We start from the raw sequence: 12660 nt of genomic DNA, 5'->3' as shown, positions 1-12660 counted from the left end.
CCTGCTTCTTCCTGTTTCCACACACAATGTGTGCAACAGGTTTCTGCGTGTACGCAATGTACACAGCAGAGCCGTGCCGCACGAAGAAGGGATGGATGGAGGGTTTTGGTGTTACAACGTTGCCTGTACAAGCGTGCGCCAGCTGTAATTACCCGCGCGTTTAACGCGATTATACATTGTTGCTTCGACTATTTTCGTTACTCTACCGACGCATCTACCGACGAAGCGAGAAACGAGGAAAAAGACGGAGGGAGGAGGAGAGTCGACGCGACTTCCGCGCCCTAGATCAACAATGCCTCCTTTGTTTGATAACTGTTAACTCACCGATATAAAGAGGGGCCGTGTCGTAAGCGTTGCAGGGGCCCGCATGCCGCGTTTCGAGAACGAAGCCGGTGACGCAGGCGTCCTTGATAATGTGACACCAGCTGGGATAGGTGATGTTGTTCGTCGCGCATAACATGGTCGTCGATGGGTCCCGATCGCGATCTCTGTCACGGTGCGTTCGATTCCGGACGCGCTCCCGCTTCCGAGGGCAACGGTAGGTGCAGGTCACGCAACGCGGTCGTCCAGACTTCATCTCGGACAAGCAAGTCTGGCCTTCTCGACAGCGTATCGTGGTGCAGTCCGCGCTCTCTGTCCAAATCAAATTACGAGAGAGAGAGAGACATTACTTGGACATTCGTGTTCTGCACAGGCGCGTTTGTTTATTCATAATGTCGCGAAAACCGATCGTTCTCCCTCCCCCCCCGCCTGCCCCCCACCTCCCCACCTGCAACACTCTCTTCGCCTTCTCCTCTGTGATTACGCTGAAAGAAAAAGAATCGGCTAGGAATCGTTGTTCCGCGATCGATGGTACATGCGATGAAAATGAGAGAGGGAGAGGGAGAGAGAGAGAGAGAGAGAGAGAGAGAGAGAGAGAGAGAGGAGAGGCTAGACCAATCGTCAAATTAAACCCACTCTATCTCTGTCACTTGGCAATTTCGTACGTTGACTCGTTCGCAGACGCGAACGATTATCCGCGCGATAACATGTTGTTACGTCTACTTGAGTCAATGGCCTACTTCTCACGGCGGGGGGAGGGGACGGGTATAATGTATTAGTCATTTTTCTTCTTCGACCGCGACGCGAGTGTCACACGGTGACGGAAAAGTCAGCGGGAGTTCATCATCCAAACGCGGACGATGCGTTGTATTCTTCATCGCGCTTTCGTCTCGACTCGAAAGTCTCGGAAAACCTTTGCAAAAAAACCTAGGTTTTTTCTCCTTTTAACATCGAGCGATTTCGACACCTCGAACACCGATCCTCCTCGGTGTGTTGCGCCAATGGCTCGAGTCTAATCGAGCATAAACTAGCGAAAATGTCTCTTCTTGATATCTCGCGTGATTCGCGTCATCTGCTTCGAGCGCAAATATGTTACACAGGAGGAGAAGAAAAATTGGCGTTTTTCTCCCGTAATTTACCTGTAACAATTATCGAGGAATAATTTGCATGCTCGATGCACGCTGGAAAGTATACGTCGGCATTGCGGCGCAAATTCGTTGTCCAACTGTATTGGATTGCTATTAAGCGATTCACAGCTGTGTGTAACGCGATCCTCATTGTCAGACATAGCGCTAATGCTAGACATCGTATAGAATTCCGCTTGATTGTGATACAAGCGCGGAGGAAGAAGGTGAGAGACGGCGGTATCGTGACGTTAAAGTACGACGTGTCGTTATTCAATGGCAGGGCCGCCGCATTCGCGCCGATATTCCGCGGGACGATGAAAAATTTCGCCGCGCGGCGATATGGCTGTTTTATTGCCGATTGATTCGCGAGGATTCGCGGCGGTGGAGAGGCGCAACGGTGACATGCTGCAATCACATATAACAGTTTAACATCCGATAAGAAGATGCGGGAAGTAACGCGACGCGGCGTGCGCGGTTACGCAATGCTATATAGCATACGAGGGGGTCATTGGTCATTCAACCTAACGTGGCATTGACATAACGTCGTCAACGCTTATTGAACCTCGACAATTTAAATGATCCGTCATTAGGTTACGCATCGTGCGCGCAACAGCACGCAGTGGCGCACGAAGTGGCGATGTTACTTTGGGAATCGTCTCTCCGTCCCTCATCCGTTCTAAATTATATCGAATTAGGTGGACATATTACAACGTTAGACAGCGATATGTCTGCGCGCGCGCGCGCGCGCGCAACGGACGACGGGATGTTCGTTTCGATAATAAAGGGCTTAAATACGTTGAACGATCTGTTTACTGTAGCGTCACCCCCTTAATCGCCACGTCACGTTAAACGCAAACGAGCGGATCCACGAACGATTGATCGTGACGTCGGCGTCGTTACGATTTACGAAACGAGCGTGACATTTCTCCACGCAGCGCGCGTTAGGGGGAGACCGGGTCAAGTTGGCCCAAGCAAGGGTCACGTAGGCCATGTGTTTCGCTCGCGAGTTTTGTTGTGTGAGAAACTGTGGAAAAGGAATCGCAAGATGTGTCGTTGTTCGCCTTTGAGATGCAGGAGAAGGAACGTTTCCCGATACCCGTTAATTCTTGTTAATCGAAACAATTGTTAGCTTTTATGCGAACGACTTGTCTAATTCCTCGCGATGAGGACACACACACACACACACACACAAGCTCGGGTACGAGAAGCCCGCTTTATCTGGCAATACGTCAAACGTGTCTCACGATCGCCGACGCGACTGCCACATATAACGGCAGTATCACGACGAGATATTTATCCTTCCCGATAAAAATGTTGTCCTTCTATGCCATTATCTACTTCCGTCTTCGTCGGCAAGCATAATTTGCCATGCGACAACCGGATAATTCTCGTCGCACCGCCTCATCCGCACGACGCACGGTGTAAAAACCACCGCGCGCGCCAAGTATTGACGGATGAGAAAACGGTGTCAATATATGTATGTGCGAGCCCATTGGCGAGACGAAAAAAATAAGCAAATTACTTAACGCCTTTGCGACGTCGGCGGCGGCGGCGGCGGCGGTGGCGGTGGTGGTGGTGGTGGTGGTGATGATGGTGGTGGCGCTGGTGGTGGTAAGAATAAACGCTCGCGTCGCGGAGATCTTGGAGAGTACAAGATATTCCGGACCGGTCGGTCGGTCGGTCGGTTGGTTGAGGAGAACAGAAGAAGGGAGGAAAGGAGGATAAGGATGAAGATGAGATGGAGGAAGAGGAGGAAGAGAAGGAGGAGGTGGCGAGAAGACCGCGAGACGACGAGGACCGAGAAAAGCTCATATACGTTCCGTGCACATACTATGCCGTATGCATATTTACAGACGCGTGCACTTTCGCGCCTCGGATCCTCGAATCGGAGAAAGACGATTATTTGCATCGCGACACCTCGTCGCTAAACCGGCTGGTTTATTTACTTATTTACTTCTCCGTCGCGTCGCGTCGCGTCGCGTCGCGTCACGCGCGCGCGCGCGCGCGCGCCTCTCCTCAGCTTCCCTCTTTACCTTTTCTCATTCGCGCGAGAACGTTTTCGCACAGACTTAAGAGAAACTGCCAATATGCGGCGGGGGAGAAGGAGGCAGAAAGGAAAAGAAAAGAAAAAAGGGTTTAGATTTCGAGTGCGATAGGTCCGAGGGTCGAAGGGTCGCGCGAATCGATCGGTGGGCTGAAAACGTCGCTATAACGCTGATATTGTTTGCGACGATTTCCATTCGTTACACAAGAGCTTTGCGCGAAACGAACGATAAAGAATAGCGTTGTGTAAACAATGGACGCGCGAACCCGGCTTACACCCCGGCGTGTATATCAACGTGCATGATTGCGTGGTATTGGGACTTTTCTCACATAAGAAAAATGAAGGCGCGATTTACTCGTACCGCGTTTCCGCGGTCGTTTGCGCCACGTGAAACTGAAACTGATTTTCCTCTCATTGAGATCCCCAATTATTTACTTACAACGTATACTCGCACGTAAAAAGCGCGTAATGACTGGAGTGCCGCGTGTGAGGACAGGTATCGTGCACCTTCTTCGCGTCCTCGTCTGCCATTGCGCGTCATCGAGGGACAGGACGCGCGCGCGCGGCACAACAACACGGAAGAAAGTAATTACGAGTAAATTTTCGCCCGATTGATACGGCTGACGATATTTAACGAGTCGTCTAACGACTCGGTAAACGGTGACGGCTGTGTCATTAGCTAAGACAGCAAGAAATCGACGCTGCAGACGACACGCATGCGACCGTAAAGCGTAAGTCGAACGATCGCCGGTGCGTTGAACCGTCACATTTTTATGTGTCGTCGGACACGCTAGCGCATTATCGCGCTCGCATCAACGCGATGCATCCATCTTATTTTGGACACACATTGGATACACGTGCCTCGGTCTAGCACGAGTGTTAAGGCTCCGGCTCTCCGTCAGCTCTTGACCAGCTGATCCGGGGATGCGGGATGTGTAGATGGGACGCTGTAAAAGGGAGAAGATAACGATACTCGCAGTCGGCCTCGTTTCGCGAAACAGTCACGCGTAATGTTGCGTCTCCGCTCGATGTCACGCATTTTTCTTCGCGAAAGAGAAATATATCGCGATATCGTGCAACCCGAGGCACGGATGCGCTCGTGGAAGTTCGGGAAACGTGGCGATGTTGACGCTCCGCACGACCGAGCATCGTTCGCGGAGAGTCGTCGGAGTCTCCAAGTCGTTTTGCTCGCCGCGACGATATGTAAAGTGCAGTCACGGAGTGCGCGGCATACGGTTTGCATACGCGGGCAGAGGTTCCTTTCGCGGATTGTTTACAGTATCGAGCATCACGACTATTACTACGACGACGACGACGACGCCGACGACACAGCGAACGATACGAGGATGGACGGGGATAGATCGAGAAGGGAGGGGGGAGGGAATCCAAAGTGGCGCGTGATGGTGAGGAAGGTAACGACGAGCGGCGCGAGAGGGAAGTTAAGAAGAGGGATATGGGTATCCTGGTGGAGTACCAGCGAGAGAGCCAACGAGTAGGATATTCAACTGGGAGCATGCAGTCGGTGAATGTCGATGTCGGGACGCGGACGCGGACGCGCACACACGGACGTTGATATGGTTGCAGGGGAACTCGAGCTAGGTGGAGTCTCGAGGCCCAGGAAAAGGGAGGGAAACGAGACGAGGAGACGTCGGGCCCATCGACGACGACGACGACGACGAGCAAAGCGCGGGAGGGAGGGAGAAAGAGGGAAAGAGAGGAGGAGAAAGGTGGAGAGAAAGAAAGGAAGACGGTAGGATCTTGCGCCAGAGTCCAGTGAAAAAAGACGAGCTTGGCACGGACGCCGTGCCGTGCCGTGCCGTGCCGAGCCGCGCCACGCCGCGCCACGCCGCGCCGCGCCGCGCCGCACCGCGCCACGCCGCGCCAGTTGGCAGTGGCCAGACGCCACGCCAGGCTGAGCCTCACCGAGCGCATGGTGTTACTGAATGCTGTTACTGGGGTCCGTGCCCGGGCCCCGTGGAGTCTCTCTCTCCCGTGTGCAAAGTCTTGTACAAACCTTCTTTCTCGCCCCGCCCTATCCATCGTTCTCTCGCTCCTTCTTTCTCTTCTGATGTTTGTCCGTCTCACTTTCTCCCTCTCCTCCTTCTCCATCACTATCACCTCCTTTTTCTCCAACGTCACCTCCTCTTCCTCCTCCACCTCTTTCTCCTCTTAATCTTATCTTCTTCTTCTTTTCCTTCTCCTTCTTCTTCTTCTTCTCCTTCTTCTTTTCCTTCTCCTTCTCCTTCTGCTTCTCCTTCTTCTTCTCCTTCTTTTCCTTCTCCTGCTTCTTCTTCTTCTTCTTCTTCTTCTTCTCCTTCTTCTTCTTCTTCTTCTTCTTCTTCTTTCTCCTCTCTTTTCTTCGATTCGCATCTGCCGCTTCTTGTCTTCGTTTCTCCTCCGTCGCTCGAGCGGCGTATATGCATGATTCTCTTCTGGTTCTTCGGTCGTCGACGTTCTTCTCCTCCTCCTCTTCCTCCTCTTTCTCTCTCGTTCTTTCTCATTCCCGGGAGTCCAGAAAGACGATACATACGTAGGCATACTTGGTGCAGTCGTGCCACAAGACCTTCTCGTCGTAAGGTGCTCAACCTTGTTTGCATCCAACGAACTCCCCTTCACCCCGTTCTCAGACCGATAAACGCCTGACCCCGGCGACCTTAGCGTCGTGCGACCCACCTGTTCCCTCGAAGCGGAGGTGAGTCTCGTTGGAGATGAAGGGGGAGGAGAGATCGCGGGACGATTTCGCCGCGAGGAATTTTGAAACGAGGCTCTCGAGCAGCCGCGTTTGTGTTCCCGTTATAGACTTGCCTCTGATTTGGCCGACACTGAATCACGGAAGTGGTCCTCTGAGAGATCGATAGTAAAACGCGAGGCGAAGTTACTCGGGAACAATAAATCTGATTTGGAGAAACCGTTTTGTGCCCCCCAATCAGCTCGCAGTATACAATGAATAATATTTTCACGCAAGACCCGTGAACCACACCCACACACACACACACACACACACACATATATATTTTTAGTACATACAGTATATAATGGCATATACGCTTCAACTTATACTCTTTAGATCCATATTTTTACATAAAATACGTTTAAAATATTCATAAATACTACCTAGCAACAAAAAGTGTCAAGTGTGCTATAAAAAGAGCACACTTGGCTTGAAGATTTGGTAATGTTCGCCATTCTTTCGCCGTTCTTCTCTATAAGCAAAATATTTTTCATATTCATTTGTCTGTGTATATATATTTATTTACAGTGATATCAGTCCAATTATACCCACATCTTCTACAAGCTAATCCATCTACTTGAGTAGATGATGATAGCAATATTTTAAGTCTTAATATATAGTTTCTAGCAATAAAACTTCTCCCTTTCCCAGCCCCACTCGAGTTTTCAATGTTACGTAACTTTGCAACTACCGATACTCTGACGACGAAAAACGATTATCTGTCTCGTCGCTCTTCAAGTTTGCGCTTCGGCGAACACGCGCGACCCCTCAGAGTGTGCCCTATATAGCACTACTTTCACGTAACGCGGACGCGTTAGCGCACACAGTGAGCGTTACACACGCGTGCTTTATATAGCAGCATCCTTTCTTCATTACCAAATCTTTGCCTTTCGCGGTTTCGCACAGTATCAAACCGGTCCGGTTTCACGGTCGTACTCCACGTCTGACATTGTCGTCGTCGTCGTCATCGTCATCATCGTCGTCGTCGTCGTGATCAATTCGATTGGACTTTCGTTCTCCGTTGCGCGAATGCGCACCGAATCGATGCACGCCGAATTCTTTTACTCCGCGAGTTATTTTTAGTCGAATCGCCCATCAAGTGGGGGTGAGTGTCGTAAACATAAAGGACCGCGTGTCTCGAGTTCCGACGTGCGTGGATTGCGTGGGCGCGCTGCGTTACATGCGCGAGTGCGTGTGTGTGTGTGAGCGTGTGAGAATGCGTGCGTGCGTGCGTGCGTGCGTGCGCATAAGCTTGTGTCGCAAGCGTGCAAGCGTGCATGCGAGCTTGCGTGTGCGTGCATGCGTGCGCTTGCGTGCGTGCGTACGTGCATACGGTGAATGACCGGAGGGCAAGGACGCCACAAGGACACATCCTTACACACGTCCGAAAGCGCATCACAGCTCCACGCGCAGATTGTAAACTGCCGGCTACCAGTCTCATGGTACTATCTTTTTCTACGCCGAAACACCCTTGACCCACATCGTTTATTCTCCCGCGTACCACCGTTCGATCGAAAATAATCTCGGAGACAGAGAGAGAGAGAGAGAGAGAGAGAGAGAGAGAGAGAGGGAAAGAAACGCCGAGCAAATACGAATAGAAGCGAAATAATCCGCGGGCTGTCGCTGACGAAATGGAAACGTCGTCAGAGTGAATACACGGCGATGTCTCTTTCCCTCGCGAATGCGAGTCGGGAAATTTCAGTCGATTTCGGCGATCCTAATCGTGGATCACTTTATAGTATACACACACACACGCATGTCCGATCGTCGCCGACGACGAAGACGACGACATATCCACGAGAGTGTCTGGTCCAAGTGCAACCACCTCGCAAAATACGTATGGTCACATTGCTTAAAATAACCCACGCATACGCGCGAAACTTGCCCACCTACCGAAAGAAGAACGGCTCTCCCTCCCCTCTCTCGCCCTCTCTCTCTCTCTCTCTCTCTCTCTCTCTCTCTCTCTCTCTCTCTCTCTCTCTCTCTCTCTCTCTCTCTATCTCTCTGTCTCTCCGACTGGGCCAGAGCGGACAGGTTAAAAACTGCCTCCTGCAACTTCGCCATTTAAATACAATGACGACGATCCCAAAGCGTAATGCGCCCACGCCCCGAACGCGCAAACGTACGACGGCGGACTTACGCCGTGTCGTCGTCGGCATTCCACGCGCCGCCGTCGCGTCGCTGCAAATGAGCGACATGACCCGTGTGTGTGTGTGTGTGTGTGTGTGTGTGTGTGTGCTGAGACGACCGCGAAATGCGTACGCATCATACGCACGGTATTATCGATGTCTTTCTTTCCGTCTTTCCTTTTCTTGTCGCCATTTTTTGTCGCTCTTGACGCGTATCGCGCGCACCAAGACGGAAAATGAGTCCGTTCTCGGCTTTACACGTTATTTGTCTCGTGTCCTGTGTGTCGTCCTCTTCGAACACGATGATGATACGTTTCGAAGAGAATCTCTTGCGAGCGAGCGAGCGAGCGAGAGAGAGAGAGAGAGAGAGAGAGAGAGAGCAGCGCGACACGCTGCGTCGCTCACGACAGCCACCATAGTCGGTATGCCGGGTAACGCCGTTAGAAATTTATAGAGAGCGATTAACGAGAGAGATGGTTGCCTCTTACAGCCTTTCCTGTCCTTCTTCGGCGCTTACACGCGTGCTATTTTTTACGTTCGCGTAAAATCCCGCGGCGGGACGTGTGGGTTAACTTTGTAGGAAAAATTGGTGAATTTTTCCTCGAGTTAACTGAAAGGTGCCTGAAATAATCAGGATGCCAGGTGGCTGCGAGGATCGCGTGATACTCCCCGAAGGATCCCCGGATGGGATCTTGGAAAAAAATCTGTCAATCTGACTGGTAATCGGCGATGGTATCGTGTTCGAAGTTGAGGGTTTATAGCAGCTTCTCGAGAGGAATGGACAGAAAACGATGCTCCTCTTTGTCTCTCGCTCCATCTTTTTACCTTCTTCTCTCTGTCTTTCTTTCTTTCTTTTTTTTTTTTTTATATAACTTTTTGTTCTCTTTCGCAACCCAGCAGATCGCGTCTCGGTCGATGAACTTCCTGGAACGATCTTGCGATTGCCTTCTGATGTTTTTTACTTTTACGCCCCTTCCTTTTCTCTTCTCCTTACAGTATAAGACACTCGTGAGAAGCACCGACTTCAAAGTCATACCTCGTAGTTATCCGTTTCTTACCGCAATTATGGATTCTGCCGGAGCAATCGCTAATTTGGGAATAGTCTTCAAGTTCAAGTGTCGTGTGGTATGTACACGTGAAAATTAGAAGCGTTCGCGGCGGATAAATGAGTGCAAGTTGCAGAACGTGTGTGTGTGTGTGTGTGTGTAACAGCTGAAATATAATAAAAAAAACAAGTATATTTTTCGACCGTGGCGACACAATTGGACAATTGCGCCGAGTCGAGCCACTAGATACACATTCTATCAGCCCCTGCAGAGATGTACGTGTATCGGGTCTCATCCAACTCGTGTAATGACTTCCTTCTCCAGATTCTCGGGATCGCTATTATTTTTAGTTTCTTTCCATTGTGCTATCCGTTCACGTCTGTTTACGCCTTCGTGCCGCGCGACTGGCTGAAGGCAAAGGCGACTGTGAAGGCGAGCCACAGGTACCGTATCCTTTTTTTCTTCCTGCAAGCGGGGCTCTTTCTGTTTCTCTCCTTTATCTCTCTCCTTGTTCCCTTTCTTTTTCTTCGTACGGATCTTAGACATCTTAGACACACGAATCCTATTCTCCATTTCCTTTCCTTGCGGAAGGGCAGAAGTAAAAGGTGTGTAGAGTGGGTGGAATGAGGAGAAAGAGAGACGGAAAGGCAAAGTGAAAGGAAGGAAAAAAGGCGAATTCTACCCGAATCAGCCGGGCTCAAAATCTACCCGTGAATTTTATTATTCCCATGGAGACTTCCCGTTTAAGGACACCGTCTCTTGGCTATTTTATGGTATCTGTCGCGAGGTTTCGGGACCGTGCAAAACAGACAACAATAAGGCCCATTCCAATGCAAAGCAGCGGTCGGTTGACTACCCGCTCGTTCGCCAATGAAGCTAACCTTTCTCCTCTTGTTTTTTATTCACCGATTGTTTTTATTCGATCGAGTCACCCTCCTCGAGACGATTTTCACATATGCCCGGCGCTACCTTCCTTGCCGAATTGCGTATATAAATCTTTATATACGCGTTTATATCGCAACTTTCCTCTCCTTTGCTTGCATCTTTTCGAACAACAATTTTACAGACAGGGATACAAAAATCGACACACGCGAGTAGTATTCGGATAACGAAGCTTCGTTCTAAATCCGGGCGTCTCACCCTCGGCAAGCTAGCTTCTCCGACTGTGAACGCCAAGATTCGCGAAAATGCTTTGAAAAGTTTCGATTCCCTATTATCGATGCTTCGTCCCGCCGAATCTCGTCGGTCTCGACGGTCCTCCGGCATTTCCGGCACGATTCCGGCCGGAGATAGCGCCGAAGACACTCTGACTAGTGAAAAGCCTAAAGAAAAAGATACAGAGAGAGAGAGAGAGAGAGAGAGAGAGAGAGAGAGAGAGAGAGAGAGAGAGAAAGAGAGAGAGAGAGAGAGAGAGAGACTCACGTTTGCAGTGGCCCTTATAAGCGACGGGAATGGCGCGGCCAGCGCGGCAGGCGGCGAGTCGCAGGTGGCAGGCACTCTTGTAGGTGTTTCCGTCGGCCCCGCAGACGGGGCGCGAGCCGGCGACCTGGTGCGGGGGCGCCTGGGGGCACCTGCGGGCGCACCTCACGCAGTGAGGGCTCAGGTTCTGGTCCAGTAGACAGCTCCGACCTTGGCCGCACCGGACCCGTGCGCACGAACCTGCTCGACACTTTGCACGTTATTACGCACAGTCGTAAACCGCCCCCGAGATAGACGCGCGTCGTTGCCTTTCCTCTTTTTATTTTTGCTCTCTGGCCGCTTACCACGACGTGCCGACCGTGTGTATGTGTGTGTGTGTGTGTGTATGTGTGGATATGTGTGCGTATGTGAGATACCGGCTGAGACTGCTCCCGTCTAATCGCTCGTCTAAGCGTCCGACGCTGAGCTACGCTCAGAGCGGTTCTCTCGAGTTCTCGAGTAATCGCGAAGGACCTAGACTAGCGCCGGATTTAGAGTACCGTCACGTCTTCGCGTCACCTCTGCGTGGCTAGCCGGGGGAGGACCGGGACGAGTCGGCACGACAAGGGTCGTGCTCTGCTTGTCTCTGTCATCTCATGTTGAAAAGAAACGTTTTGATATCGAAATCCTGAAAAAGTGTGCCACTCCGCGCTCCTCCCCGAATGCGCGCGCGTCGATGTTACGAAACTGCGCGTCTACGGAGATAATGATGTAACGATTAGATTGCATTCGACTCGCAGACGTCCGCGCAGCGGATCCGATCCGAGCGTAGATTCCGTTAAGACAGAGACTCACTCTTGGACACACGGCCGAGAGAGACGGAGACGGAGAGAGAGAGAGAGAGAGAGAGAGAGAGAGAGAGAGAGAGAGAGAGAGAGAGGGAGAGAGAGAGGGGGGAGAGAAAGAGAGAGAGAGAGAGAGAGAGAGAGAGAGAGGGAGAGAGAGAGGGGGAGGAGAAAGAGAGAGAGAGAGAGAGAGATGCACGCGAAACTTGTCCAACGTTATCCGGCGTGGCGTAATTTTTGCGTCGACCACAGACTCGCGTCGGCATCGTGGGAACTAACGCGCATTTCGTCACGGTTCATTGACGTATATCGACGTTGCACAGGATCAAAATATTTTTTCCCCTCATACGCGCGCGCGGTCATTAAGCCGCGCGTTACCGGATCGATTACCGGCACAATTACCGCGCACCGGTCCGCGAGTGGTCCGTATTGGCCCGGCCAATCCCACCGGATGTTTCTTTCAGGTCGTTGCGTTTCTTTATCCGATCGTTCGCGTCCTAGTTGGCGTAGTTACCGGTCTTTCGAGCGAGCGATAAACAAAGAGTGTCAACCTAATGGCGGACACACAAGCGCGTACGTCGTCTCTTCCCGTAGATTAAAGATCCCCCCTCTTTCAGAGGGGATAAGGGGCTTGCTTGTTGCTGTACGATTGATACGCAAGGAATTGCAGATCGGGTCGGAAGCTCTCTCTGTTTCGGCAGCTCCAGCGCCAACAGCGCGAGTACAACGAATATGTACAACCGCGAATACACGCGCGGTATATCTGGCGAATAATATTATTCATACATACTCACTTTGGCAGTGGCCGTTGTAGGCAACCGCGAGCTCGTGGCTGCCCTTCTTGCAAGCTCGCTTTTTGAGTCTGCACAGGCTCTTGTAACTCTTGCCGTCCGTCCCGCAGACCGGTCCACCACCTCGCGGTGCTTTGCACTCCGGACTGCACACGCACCTCGGTCTTCCTCTACGCACCACGCACTTCTTTCCCTCCTCGCACCTCACTTCCGCGCAGCTCTCTGCCG

At 51.5% G+C, this 12660-nt stretch overlaps 1 protein-coding gene across 3 annotated transcripts in view; it reads right to left on the bottom strand.

The window, feature by feature from the left end:
* LOC105190136 (follistatin-A) overlaps positions 1 to 12660 on the bottom strand; it is a 31690-nt gene that overhangs the window by 3730 nt on the left and 15300 nt on the right. For all 3 annotated transcript variants that reach the window (XM_025304993.1, XM_011152687.3, XM_025304983.1), the window contains exons 4-6: positions 12436 to 12654; positions 10821 to 11057; positions 325 to 633 (exon numbers count right to left, since the gene is read on the bottom strand). In XM_025304993.1, the coding sequence (XP_025160778.1) occupies positions 325 to 633; positions 10821 to 11057; positions 12436 to 12654 (765 nt within the window). The remainder of the gene's footprint in view (positions 1 to 324; positions 634 to 10820; positions 11058 to 12435; positions 12655 to 12660) is intronic.

This window comes from Harpegnathos saltator, unplaced genomic scaffold (genome assembly GCF_003227715.2).
Source record: "Harpegnathos saltator strain DR-91 unplaced genomic scaffold, Hsal_v8.6 scaffold12, whole genome shotgun sequence".
Classification (NCBI taxonomy): Eukaryota; Metazoa; Arthropoda; class Insecta; order Hymenoptera; family Formicidae; genus Harpegnathos; species Harpegnathos saltator.
This window is presented reverse-complemented; position numbering and strand designations above follow the sequence as displayed.